General features: G+C 37.6%; 1 protein-coding gene across 1 annotated transcript in view; it reads left to right on the top strand.

Moving 5' to 3' along the window:
• Positions 1–2,614: 2,614 nt before the first annotated feature.
• The window catches only part of MROH9 (maestro heat like repeat family member 9), a 167,937-nt gene continuing 154,092 nt past the window's right edge, over positions 2,615–16,459 (top strand). The window contains exon 1 of the mRNA XM_023510817.1: positions 2,615–2,695. Coding sequence (XP_023366585.1) covers positions 2,615–2,695 — 81 coding nt within the window. The remainder of the gene's footprint in view (positions 2,696–16,459) is intronic.

Genomic DNA, 16,459 nt, shown 5'->3' with positions numbered 1-16,459 from the left:
TTGATAATGGACAAAGAAAACCACTTTAACAAATGTTTTACTGCCTCATATAAGTCAGTTGATTTAGTTGTATCTTTTAATGCCACTAGAGAAGCCATTTCTTCGGTAACATTATATTCATCAATGTCTCTAATAAAAATGGCAAGTTGAGCCATATTTATGGTATCAGTGCTGTCATCCATCATCAAAGCATAAACTTTAAAAGTAGCGCTTTACTCTTCAAACTTCTTTCAATCGATTTTCCAGTTTCTTCAATTTGCCTGGCTATGTAATGTCTGGCAATTAAACCTGAGAACTCTTCCTAGAAAAAGTGCTACATACCTCACAGCTGAGTATCTATGGTCACCTTCAAAGTATTCTCCTTGGGAAGCTATGCACTGATGCCAGTGCCTAGTCCACCCTTCAGAGCAATTTTGAAATTCTTTTTCTGGAATAACCACCAGGGTTATTGTAAAATATGCTAAAACACACAAAAACAGTAATGAATGCCACTCAACCAGGCATTGCCATACATCAGCACAAACAGCTGTGAGACACAGATATACTAAAGTAATAAAACCCTACCAAGTTGTTTGTACAGTGCTGCCAAGGAAAGCACATGGTGGCAAGTCCACAAACTTAATTGTCCAACCTTTGTACAATGACAACTCTGTCCAGACCACAAAGGATCTGCAAATTGCTTTGTGTAGTACTGTCATTTTAACAATATTAATTCTTTCAATTCAAAATAGAATATCTCTTCACTTTTTCTCTCCTCTTGAATTTCTCTCATCAGTGTTTTATGGTTTTCTTTGTGTAGATCTTTTACTTCTTTTGTCAGATTGATTCCTAGGTATTTTATATTTTTGTAGCTATTGTGAATAGAATTGCTTCTTTGAATCCTTTTTCATTTTGTCTGCTATTTGTGTATGTAAATGCTACTGATTTTGTATATTAAAGTTGTGTCCTGCAACTTCACTAAATTTGTTTATCAGTTCTAACAGTTATTTTTGGTGGAGTCTTTAGATTTTTCTAGGTATAAGATCATGCTGCCAAAAAGGTTAATTTTACTTCTTTCTTTCCAATTTTGGTACCTTTTATATCTTTCTCTTGCTTAATTGCTCTGGTTTGATTTTTGTTTTAAGATTTTTTTTAAACTTTATTTTTTTATTGTTGCAGTTTGGCCAGGGCTGGGTTTGTACTCACCACCCTTGGTATACAGGACTGACACCCTACTCACTGAGCCACAGGCATCACCCTCTGACCTGATTTTTAAATTAGGTCTTCAAGGGTTTTATTGTTTTATTATTATTGTTGTTGTTGTTGTTTGAAACAGAGTCTTATGTTGAGGTCTCTACATGATGACACTTATTGGGTCCCATCTAGGATGCCACTTACTGGGTTCTGGGACTGGCCAAGTGTCCAGCCCCTGGCTTATTTTGGTTCTGGATGCAGACTGCTAGGCTACCTTGCTCAGGAACAATTGCTCTTAGGTGCCTGAGGGCTATTTGCTTTAGCAGAAGGGAGAGAGAAAGAAAGATAGTATTTGAGAAAGTAAAGCAGTCTTAGAAGACTACATCTTAGCAGTCTTTTATAGAGACCAATGCTGTGCAGGCATTCTGCAGGCAGGAGAAGTGACAGAGTCAGAGTGAGCAGGTCCATGATAGAATGTACGTATGCCCATCAATCCATGAATGGATTAATAAATTGTGATATATGTACACCATGGAATTTTTTTTTATTAAATAATATCTGTGTACATTAATGCTATCATGGGGTACAGAGTGCTGTTGCTATATACAATTTGAAATACTTTCATCCAACTGGTTAACATAGCCTTTATGTCATTTTCTTAGTTATTGTGTTAAGGGATTTATATTCTACATTTAGAGAGATTCACATGTACCTTTATAGGATAAACCATAGACGTTTATCCTATCCAATCACCAATCCCATCACCCTCCAATCACCCTCCCTCCACCCATCCTCCTCCCTCCCCTCCCTCTCCCCTTTCCCCATATTCTTGGGCTAAAATTGGGTCATAGTTTTCCTATGAAAGCTATGAATTAGTTTCATAGTAGGACTGAGTACACTGGATACTTTTTATTCCATTCTTGAGATACTTTGCTAAGAAGAATATTTTCTAGCTCCATCCATGTAAACATGAAGGAGATAAAGTCTCCATCTTTTTTATGGCTGCATAGTATTCCATTGTATATATATACCACAATTTATTGATCCATTCATGGGTTGATGGGCACTTGGGCTTCTTCCATGACCTAGCAATTATGAATTTGGCTGCAATGAACATTCTGATACAAATATCTTTATTGTAGTGTGATTTTTGGTCTTCTGGATATATATCTAGTAGAGAAATTATAGGACCAAATGGCAAGTCTATTTTTAGTTCTTTAAGTGTTTTCCAGATGTCTTTCCAAAAGGAACATATTAGTTTGCAATCTCACCAGCAGTGTAGTGGTGTTCCCTTTTCTCCATAACCATGCCAGCATCTGTGATTTTGGGATTTTGTGATATGGGCTAATCTTACTGGTGTTAGATGGTATCTCAAAGTAGTTTTGATTGCATTTCTCTGATGATTAAGGATGGTGAGCATTTTTTCATTTATCTGTAGGCCATGCGCCTGCCTTCCCAAGGACTGATCCAGGTGCACATTCTTGGCACACCAGGCCTGGTGCCTGAATACTACGAGAGGACAGTCAGTCAGTCAGTGGAGAGGGAACCACACTGGAGAGGCAGTACCCTGAGGCAAAGAGCAACAGCCACAAATTCAGTATAGGGCAGAATCAGCAGAAAAACTCTGGTAACCTGAATAACCAGAGTAGATCGACTCCCCCAAGGAAGGATGAAGCAGATGCAATTGAAGATCTCTTCCATAAACAGATGACTGAGATGTCAGAAATCAAGTTCAGAATCTGGATAGCAAATAAGATTAACAGAATGGAGGAAAGGAGAGAATTAGAATTTCAAATTATTCAAAAGCTGTCCCAAGAATTCAATGATTTCAAAGATAAAATGACCAAAGATTACGAGACACTGAGGCAAGAGGTTGTAGCCCTTAAAGATCTGAAAAATATGGTAGAATCCCTCAGTAATGGAATGGAACAGGCAGAAGAAAGGATCTCTGGCACTGAAGACAAAGCTTTTGAACGTGCCCAAGCACTCAAAGATGAAGAGAAATGGAGAGCAAAAATGGATCACTCTCTCAGAGAGCTCTGGGATAATTCGAAGAAAACTAATATTCAGCTTATACATCATGGAATATTATGCAACCTTAAAAAATATGGAGACTTTACCTCTTTTATGTTTACATGGATGGAGCTGTAACATATTCTTCTTAGCAAAGTATCTCAAGAATGGAAGAAAAAGTATCCAATGTACTCAGCCATACTATGAAACCCACACTTCCATATGAATGCTATAACCCAACTACAGCCCAAGATGAAAGACAAAGAGGAGGAGGAGGGGATGGGAGGGGGCAGGATGAGTGAAAGGAGGGTAATTGGTGGGACCACACCTATGGTGCATTTTACAAGGGTACATGTTAAATCTTCTAAGTGTAGAATATAAATGTCTTAACATAACAACTAAGGAAATGCGGTGAAGGTTTTGTTAACCAGTATTTTGAATTGTATATAAAACCAGCACATTGTACCCCATAATTGTATTAATGTACACAGCTATGATTTAATTTTTTAAAAAAAGAAAAAAATAAAAAAGAATGTACGTATGCTCCCAACTGCCTTCTCCTCCAGCCTCTTATAGACACACTCCTGTGGCTCTTAATACCACAGGTATAAAGATTTCTAAACACTGATGCTCTCGTCTCATGAGCTCTCATGTTTGTTGGGAGAGCCAAATCCCTTGCAGGATGCAAGAACAAACTGTGGCCCAGGGAAAATTGACATGGGATTTGAACTTGGAAAAACATTTTAGTAAGGTTATTGAACTTGAAAGAGAAAGGGAGCATGTTAGATCATGTAGGCTATAAAGCAAAACAGACATGCAAGTCACTTATAAAAGTGAAAAATCAAGATGGTGTCAGACCTGATCATTACAATGGTGGATATGAGAAGACAGTGGAGTGATATCTACAAAATCTTCAGGTGAGGAAAGTGGAACCCAAGTATTTCACTGCTAGACCAACCATTGTTTGTAGCAAAAGACAGGTGCTTTTAAGTTTTCAAGAACTCAGAGAAGAAAGGTCCTGCTAGTACATCTTAAAATATACCCTTGACAAAATTTAGCTAGTCAAGCAAGAAGTGAAGAATGGAGAAACCATGATATAGGGACTGGTATAAATTAGTTACTCAGACCTAGAATTAAACAACTAGACAATTGAAACCAGAGCATAGACATCAAATGGCTTAAATTTTGAAACTGTAAAAATAAGATAATTAGCAAAAATCTTGGGTGAATTAGTATTTGCACATGTCATAGTAGAAAATCATTAGATACTGTGTAACATTAAATAATAGTTTTGATACAATACTCCAACTTAATAATGCTTCTCTGAGTAGTATGACTCAAGTTTAGAGATCTGTTGAAACACTAATAAAATAACTTGTTGGAGAAAACAATCATGTAAAATTAATCATTATTTCAGTTTTACCTTGATTTATTTATATTCTGTTCTATTCATATAAAAATAAATTTAATACCATAGTCTATATAGTAGACAGTATAAAAAACTAATAATTGTTCATTTGTGAGCCCTACAGCCTGGTTGGTTGGGTGCAGTGAACTCTCCAGGCAGAGTGGGCTATTAACCCATTATTCCCACACACTGTCATTCTTATAAGGATTCTACTGCTTTGGTGCCTTTTACTGAAGTTCTGCAACTGTGGTCAAGAGGGCTTTGGGGAGGATTTGCTGCTCATTATAGAGTTTATGGTTTGCTTTGAACCACTTGTTCTGGTTATTTTTGGAAATTTTTCAGCAGTCATTGGAGGGAAAGGAAAGAAGTTAACTAGCCATTCATAAAGAAGACAGCCCAAGTTTTGATTTTTGATCTTGTGTTTATTTTCCATTTTTCCAAGAACTCGTGGCAGCAAATGTGGACATTCTTTTATGGAGAATAAGAATTTGAAATATTAATAACAGGAGAAGGAAATCATAAAAAAAGCTGCCATGAATATTAGGCCTTGCAAAGGCCCCCAGAAAGAAGAGGGTCATCAGCACAGTCAAAAGCTTCAAAGAGGACATAAGAAATTGGCAAGGAGAAAAGGTCACCCAGCTAGCTGCTACTGTCTACTATGTGTCCTCGTGTCCACAGGCATGTGTTCTGTGTTTGGGCACAGCTTTCTAAGCACTCCTCAGTGACCTCTGCTTGCCCTTGTTCAAATTATGCTTCCTACTGACTTCAGCTCAGTCAGGAGCACTGTGGATGTATTGTTTGGGGGAATACTTTACATTACTCAGTATACATTACTGAGGAAAATCATTCTGAAGCAGGGAATAATTTAGATTAATACACAAATGTGTGTGTGTATAAATCCTTCTGCATATATCCACACATACCACATATCTCTTTAACTTTACCTACATTTGGGGTCCCCATCTGTAAACTCTGAGATGATAATAGAGAAGGGCAAATGTTAAGCATCAATTTGGGGACGAAATAATATCCAGAGAAAAATATAACAAATAAACAAGTAAATAAAGTATGATATTAATTGTAAGCCATCAGCCACATGTCTCTAGATTTGCCCTGTTCTGCTGTGCAGAACCATGGAAGTGTATCACATACCTTCTAAAGAAGCAATCAATCAAGTCAACTGAGGGGTGGAGGTCAACCCAAAATGATATATAAATAGCAATCAATAAACCTAACTGTGCAACAAATGAGTAACCAGACACCATTGAAAGGGTTGGAGAAGAAAACAACAAGCCTAAGGAAGTCTGGAAAACAGGATTTAAATATGCACTGTAAGGCTGAATACAAATGGAATGCGGCACACATGTTTTACTCTAGTTAATAAACTTGTTTTGCACAGGAGTTTGTGTTAGCAGTTCTGAAACTACTTTATGTGTGTTTTGGAGACTGAAACAATAGGAAAATATGTTGTGGACAATGATAGCTAGATTTCTCTCTGTTAAAGAGTTACAAAGAAGGAAAAAGGAAGTCTAGGTGTTTTTAACAATTCTGTGGTGTTGGATTAAAATTAAAGGTATCAGTAGGAACCCATGGTCTTTACCTGGTGATAGATGATAGGTAGATTACATTAGATTAAATCAGATAGATATACAGATATGTTTATGCATATACATATACATGCATGTTCTTACATTTACTAGCTTTCTCTCCTGAGAAGGCTGAGACTGGAAGCAGTGACACTCAGGAGAGTGAACAGAACAGGCACCAAGATCTTGGTTTTCAAGTAACACTGTCCAGTGAAAGCAACCAGAGCTCCTCAGAGAAGTGGATGATTCCAGGCTGGGGAAGGGAAAGAACTGGACATATTCTGTGGTGCCAGGAAAGAAGGAAGTCTCAGAAAATGATGATGTTATGTTGGAAAAATATAGGAGCCAATTCAAAGGAACCCTCAATGGCTAAATTGGGACAATTTAAACAGAAAGAGACGAAACCAGGAGAGACAGAGAGGATATGAAGAAAAGAGAAAGAAAGGAGAAAGGGAGGGAGGAAAAGGGGAAAGGGAGGGAAAGATGAAAATGGGACTGAGGAGAAGAGAAAAGGAAAGGAAGGAAGGTGGCAGAGAAAGAAAGGAGAGAAGAGAAGAGAGGAAAAGAGAGAGAAGGAGAGGGGATGGGAGGGGTGATGGGAGGGATGGAAGAAAGGTAGAAAGAATCAAGGCTATAGAAAATAAACATTTCTCAAACACCATAGTATTATTAGAATTGTTGCAGGTAAGAATCATCATGGATATTAAAATTAATAGACAAAAGCATGACAGAAATGGAATATTTTCATTTTCTCAAAGTATCTCCCCCCCCCAAAGTATTAAGTCTGACTAGATGTCCCTGGTTCCCATGGACAGGAATGAGTACTGGTACGGAGTCGAGCTGATGATAGAGTGGTCACAGATACAAAGCAATCATGCACACATTTATCATGAAGTGCAAGTACGTCTCAGAGGGACAGACGGGGCATTCTCTGTGAGTGGAGAAAGACCCCAAAGTTTGAGCACACCCTGTCTTTTATATGCTCACTAGTTTGTCCTGCCTTTCTCTTCATAGAACTTGTTGCCATTTCCTGGCTATGGGGTGATTGACAAGTGTGGGCTTATAGAACAGGTGGTATAACAGGTTAGGTTATATACAGTTTCCTTACTATGTGTCCTCCTAGAATCCTTCATGAAATCTTCACCCATACTAGGCGAATCAGATGGTAATTAACCATGGTAATGGGCCATCTGCAAAGATGAAAATGAATTACCTACACTTGAAGCAAAGGGTTTGTGCATTGTGAAATAAATCTCTTATCTTCTTTATAATTGTTAAAAAATTCTGGGCTCACCCCAAATGTTGAATTATGGCTTGTGTTAGGCATTTGGAGGTGCCCACCTGGCTACATTTGTCATTTTGATGTTCTGTTGAAGGGCTGTGAGGACTTGGAATGGTCATCTGTATAGCAGTGGTTTTCTACATTGTTTATCTCACAATACACTTAAACCTACAGTTAAACTTCTGTGGCACACTTAAATTATGTTGATTAAAAAAAGAGTAAGATGTCTATAAGATTTGGTATGATCTGTTTTTTTTTGAAATTATCTTTTATTTATAAATATTAGTTGTCTTTTTTTTTTTTGAGACTTTGGAAAAAACAAAATAAGAAAAAGAAGTTAACTGATCAATGTATTCTATAATACACATACTTCTATCTGACAATGTGAATGTTACTTTCTTTGCATTATTACTATTATTCATTGCCAAAAAAGAGTAAGAAAAAGAATACAGCTACTGTGCTTTGAACTTCTTTAAAGAATAATTTAATTAAGGGTCTCTAAAAATTTTCATGGCACATGAAGCCATCAGCCACATGTCTCTAGATTTGTCCTGTTTTTTAGTTCTGCTATACAGAGCCATGGAAATGTATCACATACCTTCTAAATAAGCAATCAATTAAGTCAACTGAGGAGTGGAGGTCAACCCAAAATGACATACAAATAGCACACTTGGGCGAAATCCTCTCACCGCACATTGATCGAAAATCACTGCTCCGGAGGTTCAGAGGAGCTTCCTGCCAATCTCATCAATTATGGCTCTGGTGCATTTAGTCAGTTAAAGTCACCAGGAGCTCCTTACTGTGCATGTTCCCACTAGGGAACAGGTGTTGTTACCTTTGAGGAATTAGAGGCTTGTAGCCCTGGGTGGACACTCTCAATAATAGAAGCTGCTATAAAAAGTTTTCAAAAATAAAAAGAAAGAATTTTAAGCTTAATGAGTATTGAGTATGACACGTTCTTTCTATGCTACTAAAGTTTGAAGCTAGACTTTCAGAACAGCTCGACTTTGAGATAGGAATATGCAGCAAGGTACAGGGAGGCTGGAATTTTGTAGTCCAAGGACTGGAAGGTATGTGGGTTTCACAGTCAGAAAATGAGAGAAGACACTTCTACTTTGGTCTTGGTGAATCCTGTGTGCCCTGGAAAACAGCCCACAGTCCTCAAGACATGGATTAGATAAGGCCACCTGGCCTCAGCTCACAGAGAGGCAAGCTGGGGGAGTATAGACAGAAAACAGATGGGACATCAGAAGGACAAGGTTCTGGCCCCGTCTTATATGACTAGCAGTGGGACTTCCCATAAATCATGTAATCTCTCTGGGCTTCACTTTCTTTAATTGCAATAAGGAATTTGAGCTAGATGACTTCAAGAGTCCCTGCCCCTCCCCAAATTCTGATTCTATTTTGTGATTTTGACTGGATGCTTTTCATTTCTTACATAAACATAATTTTATGAGAATTAAAAATAGAATGCATTGCCTATTACGTTGTCATTAAAATGTTTCAGTAGAAGAGTAAAATGGTTTTTTTCTCATGGGAAATTCTCATATACTATTAAAAAAAATGCCAAAAAGAAAAGTTGAAATTGGCCATAAAACAGTGAGAATTTTCTTATAGATTATTTATGTTTTAGAGACATACACTGGGGAGAAAGAAAATTTTAAAGTACCAGTTCTGTGGCTAAACAGTTCCAATTTGTAGGTAGTACTAACAGGCCTGCAGTTGAACCTTCCTGTAGGCATCTTTCCTCTGACCTGAAACAGGTGCCTAAAACCCTCACTGTACATTATCTATTTATCTATGCAGAGGTATTGACTTCAAAGACCTTGGTCAAATGCCCACAACTTACTTTTCCATATGAATGGTATGAGGGTACATTTAAATGCAATTTTAAAAAGTTTTTTTAATGCTATCTCATGTCTATCAACAAGAGAATTAATAAACGGATCGTGGTTTATCTAAAGAAGGAAATATTACTCAGTGTTAAAAAGGAACAAACTAGTATAACAACATGAAATAACCTGGATGAACCTTGAAAACATACTGAGCAAAAGAAGACAGACTCAGAATAATATAAACTGCATCCCTTTCGTCTTATAAGAAACTCTAGAAAAGATAAATCTAATCTTTGTAATAAGAAATCAGCATAATGGTTGACTAAGGTAACACAGACTTGGGACAGCTAGTAAAGAACATGAGGGAATTCTCTGGGGACAGAAATGATGGAAATGTTCTGTACCTTGTTAGTGGTGGTGGTCACATGAGATATATAGTTAAAAAAAAAAAGAACTCCTTGAGTGATGTATTTCAGATCTGTAAATTTCACTGTGTGTCAATATAACTCAATAAAGTTATTTATATTTTTAAAAAATGCTACCTCAACAGCGTGTAAGATTCTACTGGTGGGAGTACAAGTTGAAACAAATGTTTGGGAAAACGTTTTTATATGAGTATTAAAAACCTTGAAATACTCATCCTTTTGTTTGTTTGTTTTGAAATAGTCATACTTTTGACACAGCAACTCCAGTTAAAAATTATTCCAAGATAAGAATAAATATTCAGGGACAAATATTTTTCCATAATTATGGTTACTTACAACAGTAACATATTTTCTCTTACACTTTATTATAAAATTTTAAACATATGGAAAGGGGGCAGAATTTTATAGTGAATACATTCATACCCTTATCTTGGATTCTGCCATTACCATCTTACATTTTAAGTACATATATCTAAGCATCTGTCCATTCATTCTTCTGACAAAGTAATTTATGAAACAACTTGTGAGAAGCTGACATTTTCACAATGTTGAGTCATACAGTGCAGGATTAGAAGAAAAGATGTAAAAACATTAACAATTCTTTTTCTTTCCGTAATAGAATTTCATGAGTTTATAAATTCTGCCAACATGTTTTCTTAAATGTACTCCTAAGAATAGAGCCGAAATTACATAGAAACAAATCCACAGTGACTATCTCTGTCTTGCAATATAAGGGAACGAGGATGAAATCTTCTGCTTTCTGATACACTCTTTAATCTGCCCTTGTGCCTAAAAGTTCTCCCACTAGTCATTCTTTTGAGTTAATTCATTAATTCTCAGGTTAAAAACATGACTGCTTCTAGATGGAAGAACATAGAGAGGCTCTATTGCTGACATTCGAATGAACAGTCACTAAGCAGAAGGTAGCAGGGGGGTTGCACAGGCAAGCTTCTAATTGAAAGGACACTGGAGGGAAGGCTGTCAGGTGATGGTGATTCAAAGTAGATTATTGCACAATAGGCTTTAACCGAGCATTTGAGAATAGAGAAAAGGGGCATCAAAGCACATAAAAGTTCTAAGGACAACATCGTGTGGAGTTGGCCCTGTATTTTGGAAGAGCCATCTGCAAGAAGAAAACATGTTACTTACACTCACAGCAAAGGGTTTGTGGATTATTAAATAAATCTCTTATTTTCTTTGTAATTGTTAAAATTCTGGGCTCACTTCAGATGCTGAATTATGGTTTGTGTTAGACATTTGGAGGTGCCCAGAGGTTGCAGTCCACCTGGCTACTTCCTGGTCTAGCTGTTATGTTGTTCTAATTTTCTGTTGAAGGGCTGTGGGGACTTAGAATGGGCATCCTCCAGAGGTTCAGAGGAGCTTTCTGCCAATACAATCAACTACAGCTCTAACTTACTGTAGCTTGTTTCCAAAATTGTAGGCATTGTTGTTCCAAAATTAATATTTTTGAATATTCAATATATCCCTAAGGAAGAGCAAAGGACCTCCCCACCTTTATTTCCCTGCAAAACAAGATGAAGTCTTTGCTGATGAAACTCTTGGCTTCCTCTTGTCCATCTGGGCTTCATCCCAGCATCTTTCCCTCTTGGAAATCCCAAAATAGTCACGGAGGCTTGCCTTCAAGCTACAGTTGACCTGGCCTGCCTGGCTTTCTTCCCAAAGAGATTTTCATGAAAATATTCTTTTTATTTTTCTATTTATAGACTTTTCAAAAATTAGAAAGCATGCAAATCTGTGTCCTTCTCCCTTAACTATTTTTTCAAAATTCCAAAGTCTTTTTTTTTTTTTTTTTACATTGTCAAGGACATGTGCTTCCTTCTCTGGCCTAATAAGCTCTTCTAAGAGAAATGTGTCAAAGAGAGAAGTATAGTGTCTTGATCATGAGAGCAGGAAGATATCTGAGGCAAAGAGAAAAGTATGGTGTCTTAATCATACAAGCAAGAAGACATCTGAGGCAATGATGAGGAAATATTTGAAATCCCAAGAAAAACTGTACCTCCATTCCATAAGCAGTTCTCTCCCGGCTTCAGGGAGAACTTAGTGCCACTTTATTTTTCACACATACAACAAAAAGTGCTGCTGTTGACAAAGGCTACAGTGTAACAAGAAGTGAGTCCTGCTATCTGTACCTTAGTAGTTCTGCCAAGTGGGACCCTATTCCCACATTCCCTGTCAGAATAGTGTGGCTGTGCTTACTACAAGGGCTGACCACCTTCCACTGTGATTATCTGGTTTGTTTGGCTGTATGTCCCATTAGACTCTGAGCTCCTTGAAAGCCAGACTGTGCCTCATTCACCTCTCTATTCCCAGTCACCATCACAGTGCCTATCATATAGGAAGTGCTCAGCACACTTTGAAGGAATAAGTGAATTTGATCTATAGTCAAGTGCCCTAAGACATGGCCTTTATTCACGGTTTATTAGCTAAGTGTTACAGCAAGAGGCACTAAGTTTTTCTGAACATCTTTTTCATCTGAAAAATGGAAATAATATTATGACATGCCTCCAGGTGTTAGTTGAAGTTTAAATGAAATGACAACATGTGTTACCTCTACTGAGCTGTGCAAATGTTGATCATCATTGTACAGACTGATCAGTCTCCATTCTTCCTGGTCAACTATCATCTTAGTGAGATTAGAGCTCAAAAAAGACAAGATGTTCCAGCACTCACGCTAGCATGTACCAGTTTTCTGAGTTTAGGCACGTTGCCTCTTTTAGCCTCTTTTTTCTTTTCTATGAATTGAAAACAGACACAGGATCTATTAGGTTGTCTTGACATTGTAAGCACTTAGGAAATGATCAGGGAGGGAAGTCAAAGCAGTATTGTAAAAGAGATGCACTTCAGATTCAGACAGGTAAGAATTCACTGCTCTGCTCTGCCATGAAATAGCTGGGCGATCTTGGACAAGTTACATCTATTTTTAAACCTCAATTTCTTGAGCTCTAAAATAGGGTTAATATTAACACGACCTGCATGGGATCACTGGGACCATTCCATGAAATAATGAACACAGAGGGTCAAGTGCATGTTGAGTACATAGTGGGAAGGTGGTTTCTTGTTTCCTTTTCCCTGAAATCAACAGGCTGACATCCTCCCAACGTTTACTTTTCCTTTTACTGCTCTAACCCCAAACACTGAACAATAGAAAACAAAGACTGAGCCCTGTTCACTGTCTGAGATAAATGCATAGGTGAGGCTTAGGTTCCCAAGAGTGCCATCCTAACTTTCCAGGCCTTTGTCTATACTATTTCACCTGATATCAGCTATATTGTTTCCACCTGGATCAAATCCCAACATCTGAAATTATCAGTGGCGCTACCAGTATGAATCCCATATTAGTAGGCACGCTTACCTTGCAGAGCCCAAGGCCCTTGCAGCTGTAAGAGATCTTTTTCTGATGCTGGTCAGACCTTCTCGGGGTGGTCAGGGTGCACAGTAAGGTGTATGGAGAAACTGCTCATGCAAATGTCAAACCCTCCTCTGAGTTTGGTTTCTGTGGATGGGCAATGATTACATATTGTCCTAATATAGTTCCAAGAGCTGCATTAGCTCATATTTGGACTCCTGTTGAGAAATGGAAAGGAATATTAGGACCCCTATCACATTTTCCCCCTTACAGAGAAGAAGCTCACAAAACTCAAGCTTACCTTGCAAGTCAAGACCATGAGCCCTAATGTGGCAACAGCAAAAGCTATTGCACCACATCATACATGTATTTATTCCCATGAGAAACCAGCATACTTCTCTAACAAGTAGGCTGTACATTTTATCTAATATACCTCCTGATAATATAATACCTGTTATGTGAAAACTTTGTTTTTCCCTAAGGTTATCCACTTACCATCTTTTGAAGCTCAAACTTACTTCAAATCTTTTCTACTCATGTAATAGGCTGTTATCTGTCAGTTTCTCAAATTGAAGAAAAGGAGAGAGGCTAGCCTTTTGATTGGCCAGAAGTGGTGGCTATAAAGAGTAGTGTTGGCATCCAAGTAGAGAGAATCCACTTCATCCCCTATGCCCGTCTCTGTAATGTTTTTCATCTCTCCAAATGCAGGCTAGCAGATTAAAAGGTGACTTTTTCTATATCCTTTTCTATCATCATCTTAATGCCTCTAATTTTGATTGTAAACATCAGATAACTGGTTCTTTGTTCATAAGCCCCGGGTTTGTAGGCATTTCAGGATCAGGCTTGCCAAGAAATGTGGAGGGAGAACAGTGTCCTGAAATCATTGTCATGGCATCATCCTGGGCTTGCTCTGCTTTGAATCTATTTCCAGACTTTTTTCTGTTCCAAGTCTTTGCCTCCAGTCTTAGTTGTCTATTGAAGGATGAAATAGCAATAGACTGTGTGATATGCTCTATGCTTAGCATTGTATTATCCAGTTTAGTTATCACAAAACCCCTAAGAGAGCATCAAAGAAACAACTGTGCATGCTCCAAGATAAGATTCTTTCCATTTGAAAAATTTAGGGGGCATCTTGTGAAACATTGCAATTGGGTCAAAATGGGTGAGAAAGAGTTTCAGGATCAGAGGAGAGAAGCAACTGGTTTCATTTGTTTGGAATGTAGGATTAGGATATTACAGAAGTACCTGGGAATGGAGTTAAAATACTAACTTTAGGCCATGCGGTAATCTTGAAAGACTGGCCAAAGAGCTTGAACTTTACTCTTTAAGTGATGAGAAACCATTAAAAATGTTTCAGACAAAGGATTACTTTAGCACTGTTAGGCATCAGAGAGTTTTCAGGAGAGAGGAAAATAGGAGAACTAGGAAGCAGAAGATGAGTTAGGAGACTGTTGGCCACAGACTACAGAGATGTAACAAGTAAATGAACTAGGGTAGTAATAGAAGGTGTGGAGATGGTGGGATCAGGGCCTGAGAGATTTAGGAGGTCCACCTGTTAGAAGTGGCCACTCACTTGCTACGCAGGCTGAGAAGCAGAAGAAGTTAAGAAGGCTTGGGAAGATGTGGGAACACAAGTTGGGAGCAAAGGATGGTTGCAGAGATTTGAGTGTGAGATTCTGAGAACACCCAGATAGAAGTGACCAGAAATTAGTTTAGAATGTACTGCTGATATTCTTAAAGTAAGGTAGGGCTGGCAACAGATTTTTTTAATTTTTGGAGTGGATGTTATAACTGAAGACATGAAATTTAATGGAATTATCAGGGAGATATCACAGAGATGAGAAAAAGAGTATAGAGCTATATTTAAGGAGGAGAAGGAGCAGCCTTAGGGAGAGAAAGAAGAGTAATACAGAGGTGGAAAGGAGGGCAGAAAAGCAAAGAGTCACAAGAAGACAAAGAAGAGCATTTTAAGAAGGATGTAGTGATAACAAACAGCAGCACGGATTGATTCAAAACCCTGAGAATTTATTCTAATCACAATAAGATAACCGTATGCTTTCACAGAAGAAGTTTCTTTAGATTCAAACAATAGGGAAGACTGTAATAAATTTAATCCAGCAAGATTACTGCAAACCAGGTGCTTTCACTTGACTTTTCTTTTTTTAATATTTTATTTAAAAAAAATACACAGATATACAAAAGAGTTGAGAATATTTTATAGGGACCACCCATAATTCACCACAGAAATTCTATAATTAACATTTTACTATACTTGTTTCATTATGACTCTATTCATCTACTCAACCTTCAATCAATCTGCCTTACCTTTGCATGAAATTCTGGGTAAATCGTGACCCCCCATTAATACTCCCCCACATACACCAGTATGCACATCATTAGTTTAATATTCATTTACAGTTCTATTTCTTTTGATGATAGAATTTACATACAATGTAATAAATAAATCTGAATTGAAAAATTCCTCATTTTTTGACAAATACATGTAATTGTGTAATCCAAATTACTTTAAGGTATGAAATATTATTATTACCCCAGAAAGTTCTCTCATGCCCCCTGCTTCACCAGTCCTGCCTCACACACAGAGAGACAACGTCATCCTCATTATTATTATTGATTAATTTATTTTAACTTTACTAAAGCTAGTTTTACATGATTTGGATTTAGAATACAAATAGATTAATACAGTACTTATTCTTTTTGTGTCTGGCTTTTTGGCTTACCATAATGTTGATGACATTGAACATAATACTGTATGCATTGGTGTGCTCTTCCTTTTTCCTGGTATAAATATTGTATGAATCCTATTGAAAAATATACCAGTATAGTTTTCTACTTCCTTGCTGATAGACAAGTAAGCTATTTCCATTTTTTGCTATTATGAATAAAACTGCTATGAACTTTCATGTACAAGTCTTTTGGTAAAGATCTATTTTTGTTTCTCTTGGGTAAATACCTGGGAATGGAATTTCTGGGTCTATGCTGTTACATAATTTAATTTTTCACAAGTACCTCATGAAAAATCAGTATTGTATTTGTTCATGTTCACTGCATCTCATCAGAAAGTGTGCTTGAACCTTTCTCACCTCGTAGTGCTTCATCAAAGCTGCTTTTCATTCTCTCTCAAGTCTGTCTTGCTGCCGAGTGCCAATGAGAAAACCAGATAAAGTAGCCTGTGTTATTGTTAGCTCACTTATATTACCAACCTGGACAGCACACTCCATAATACAATTAAAATGTGCAGTTCGGGACTCGGCGCCTGTCGCTCAAGTGGCTAAGGCGCCAGCCACATATACCTAAGGTGGTGGGTTTGAATCCCCAGCCCGGGCCCGCCAAACAACAATGATGGCTG

This window comes from Otolemur garnettii, unplaced genomic scaffold, assembly GCF_000181295.1.
Source record: "Otolemur garnettii isolate 467f Iridium unplaced genomic scaffold, OtoGar3 scaffold00016, whole genome shotgun sequence".
Taxonomy (NCBI): domain Eukaryota; kingdom Metazoa; phylum Chordata; class Mammalia; order Primates; family Galagidae; genus Otolemur; species Otolemur garnettii.
Note: the sequence above shows the minus strand (reverse complement) of the source record. Positions and strands in the feature narration are given on the sequence as shown.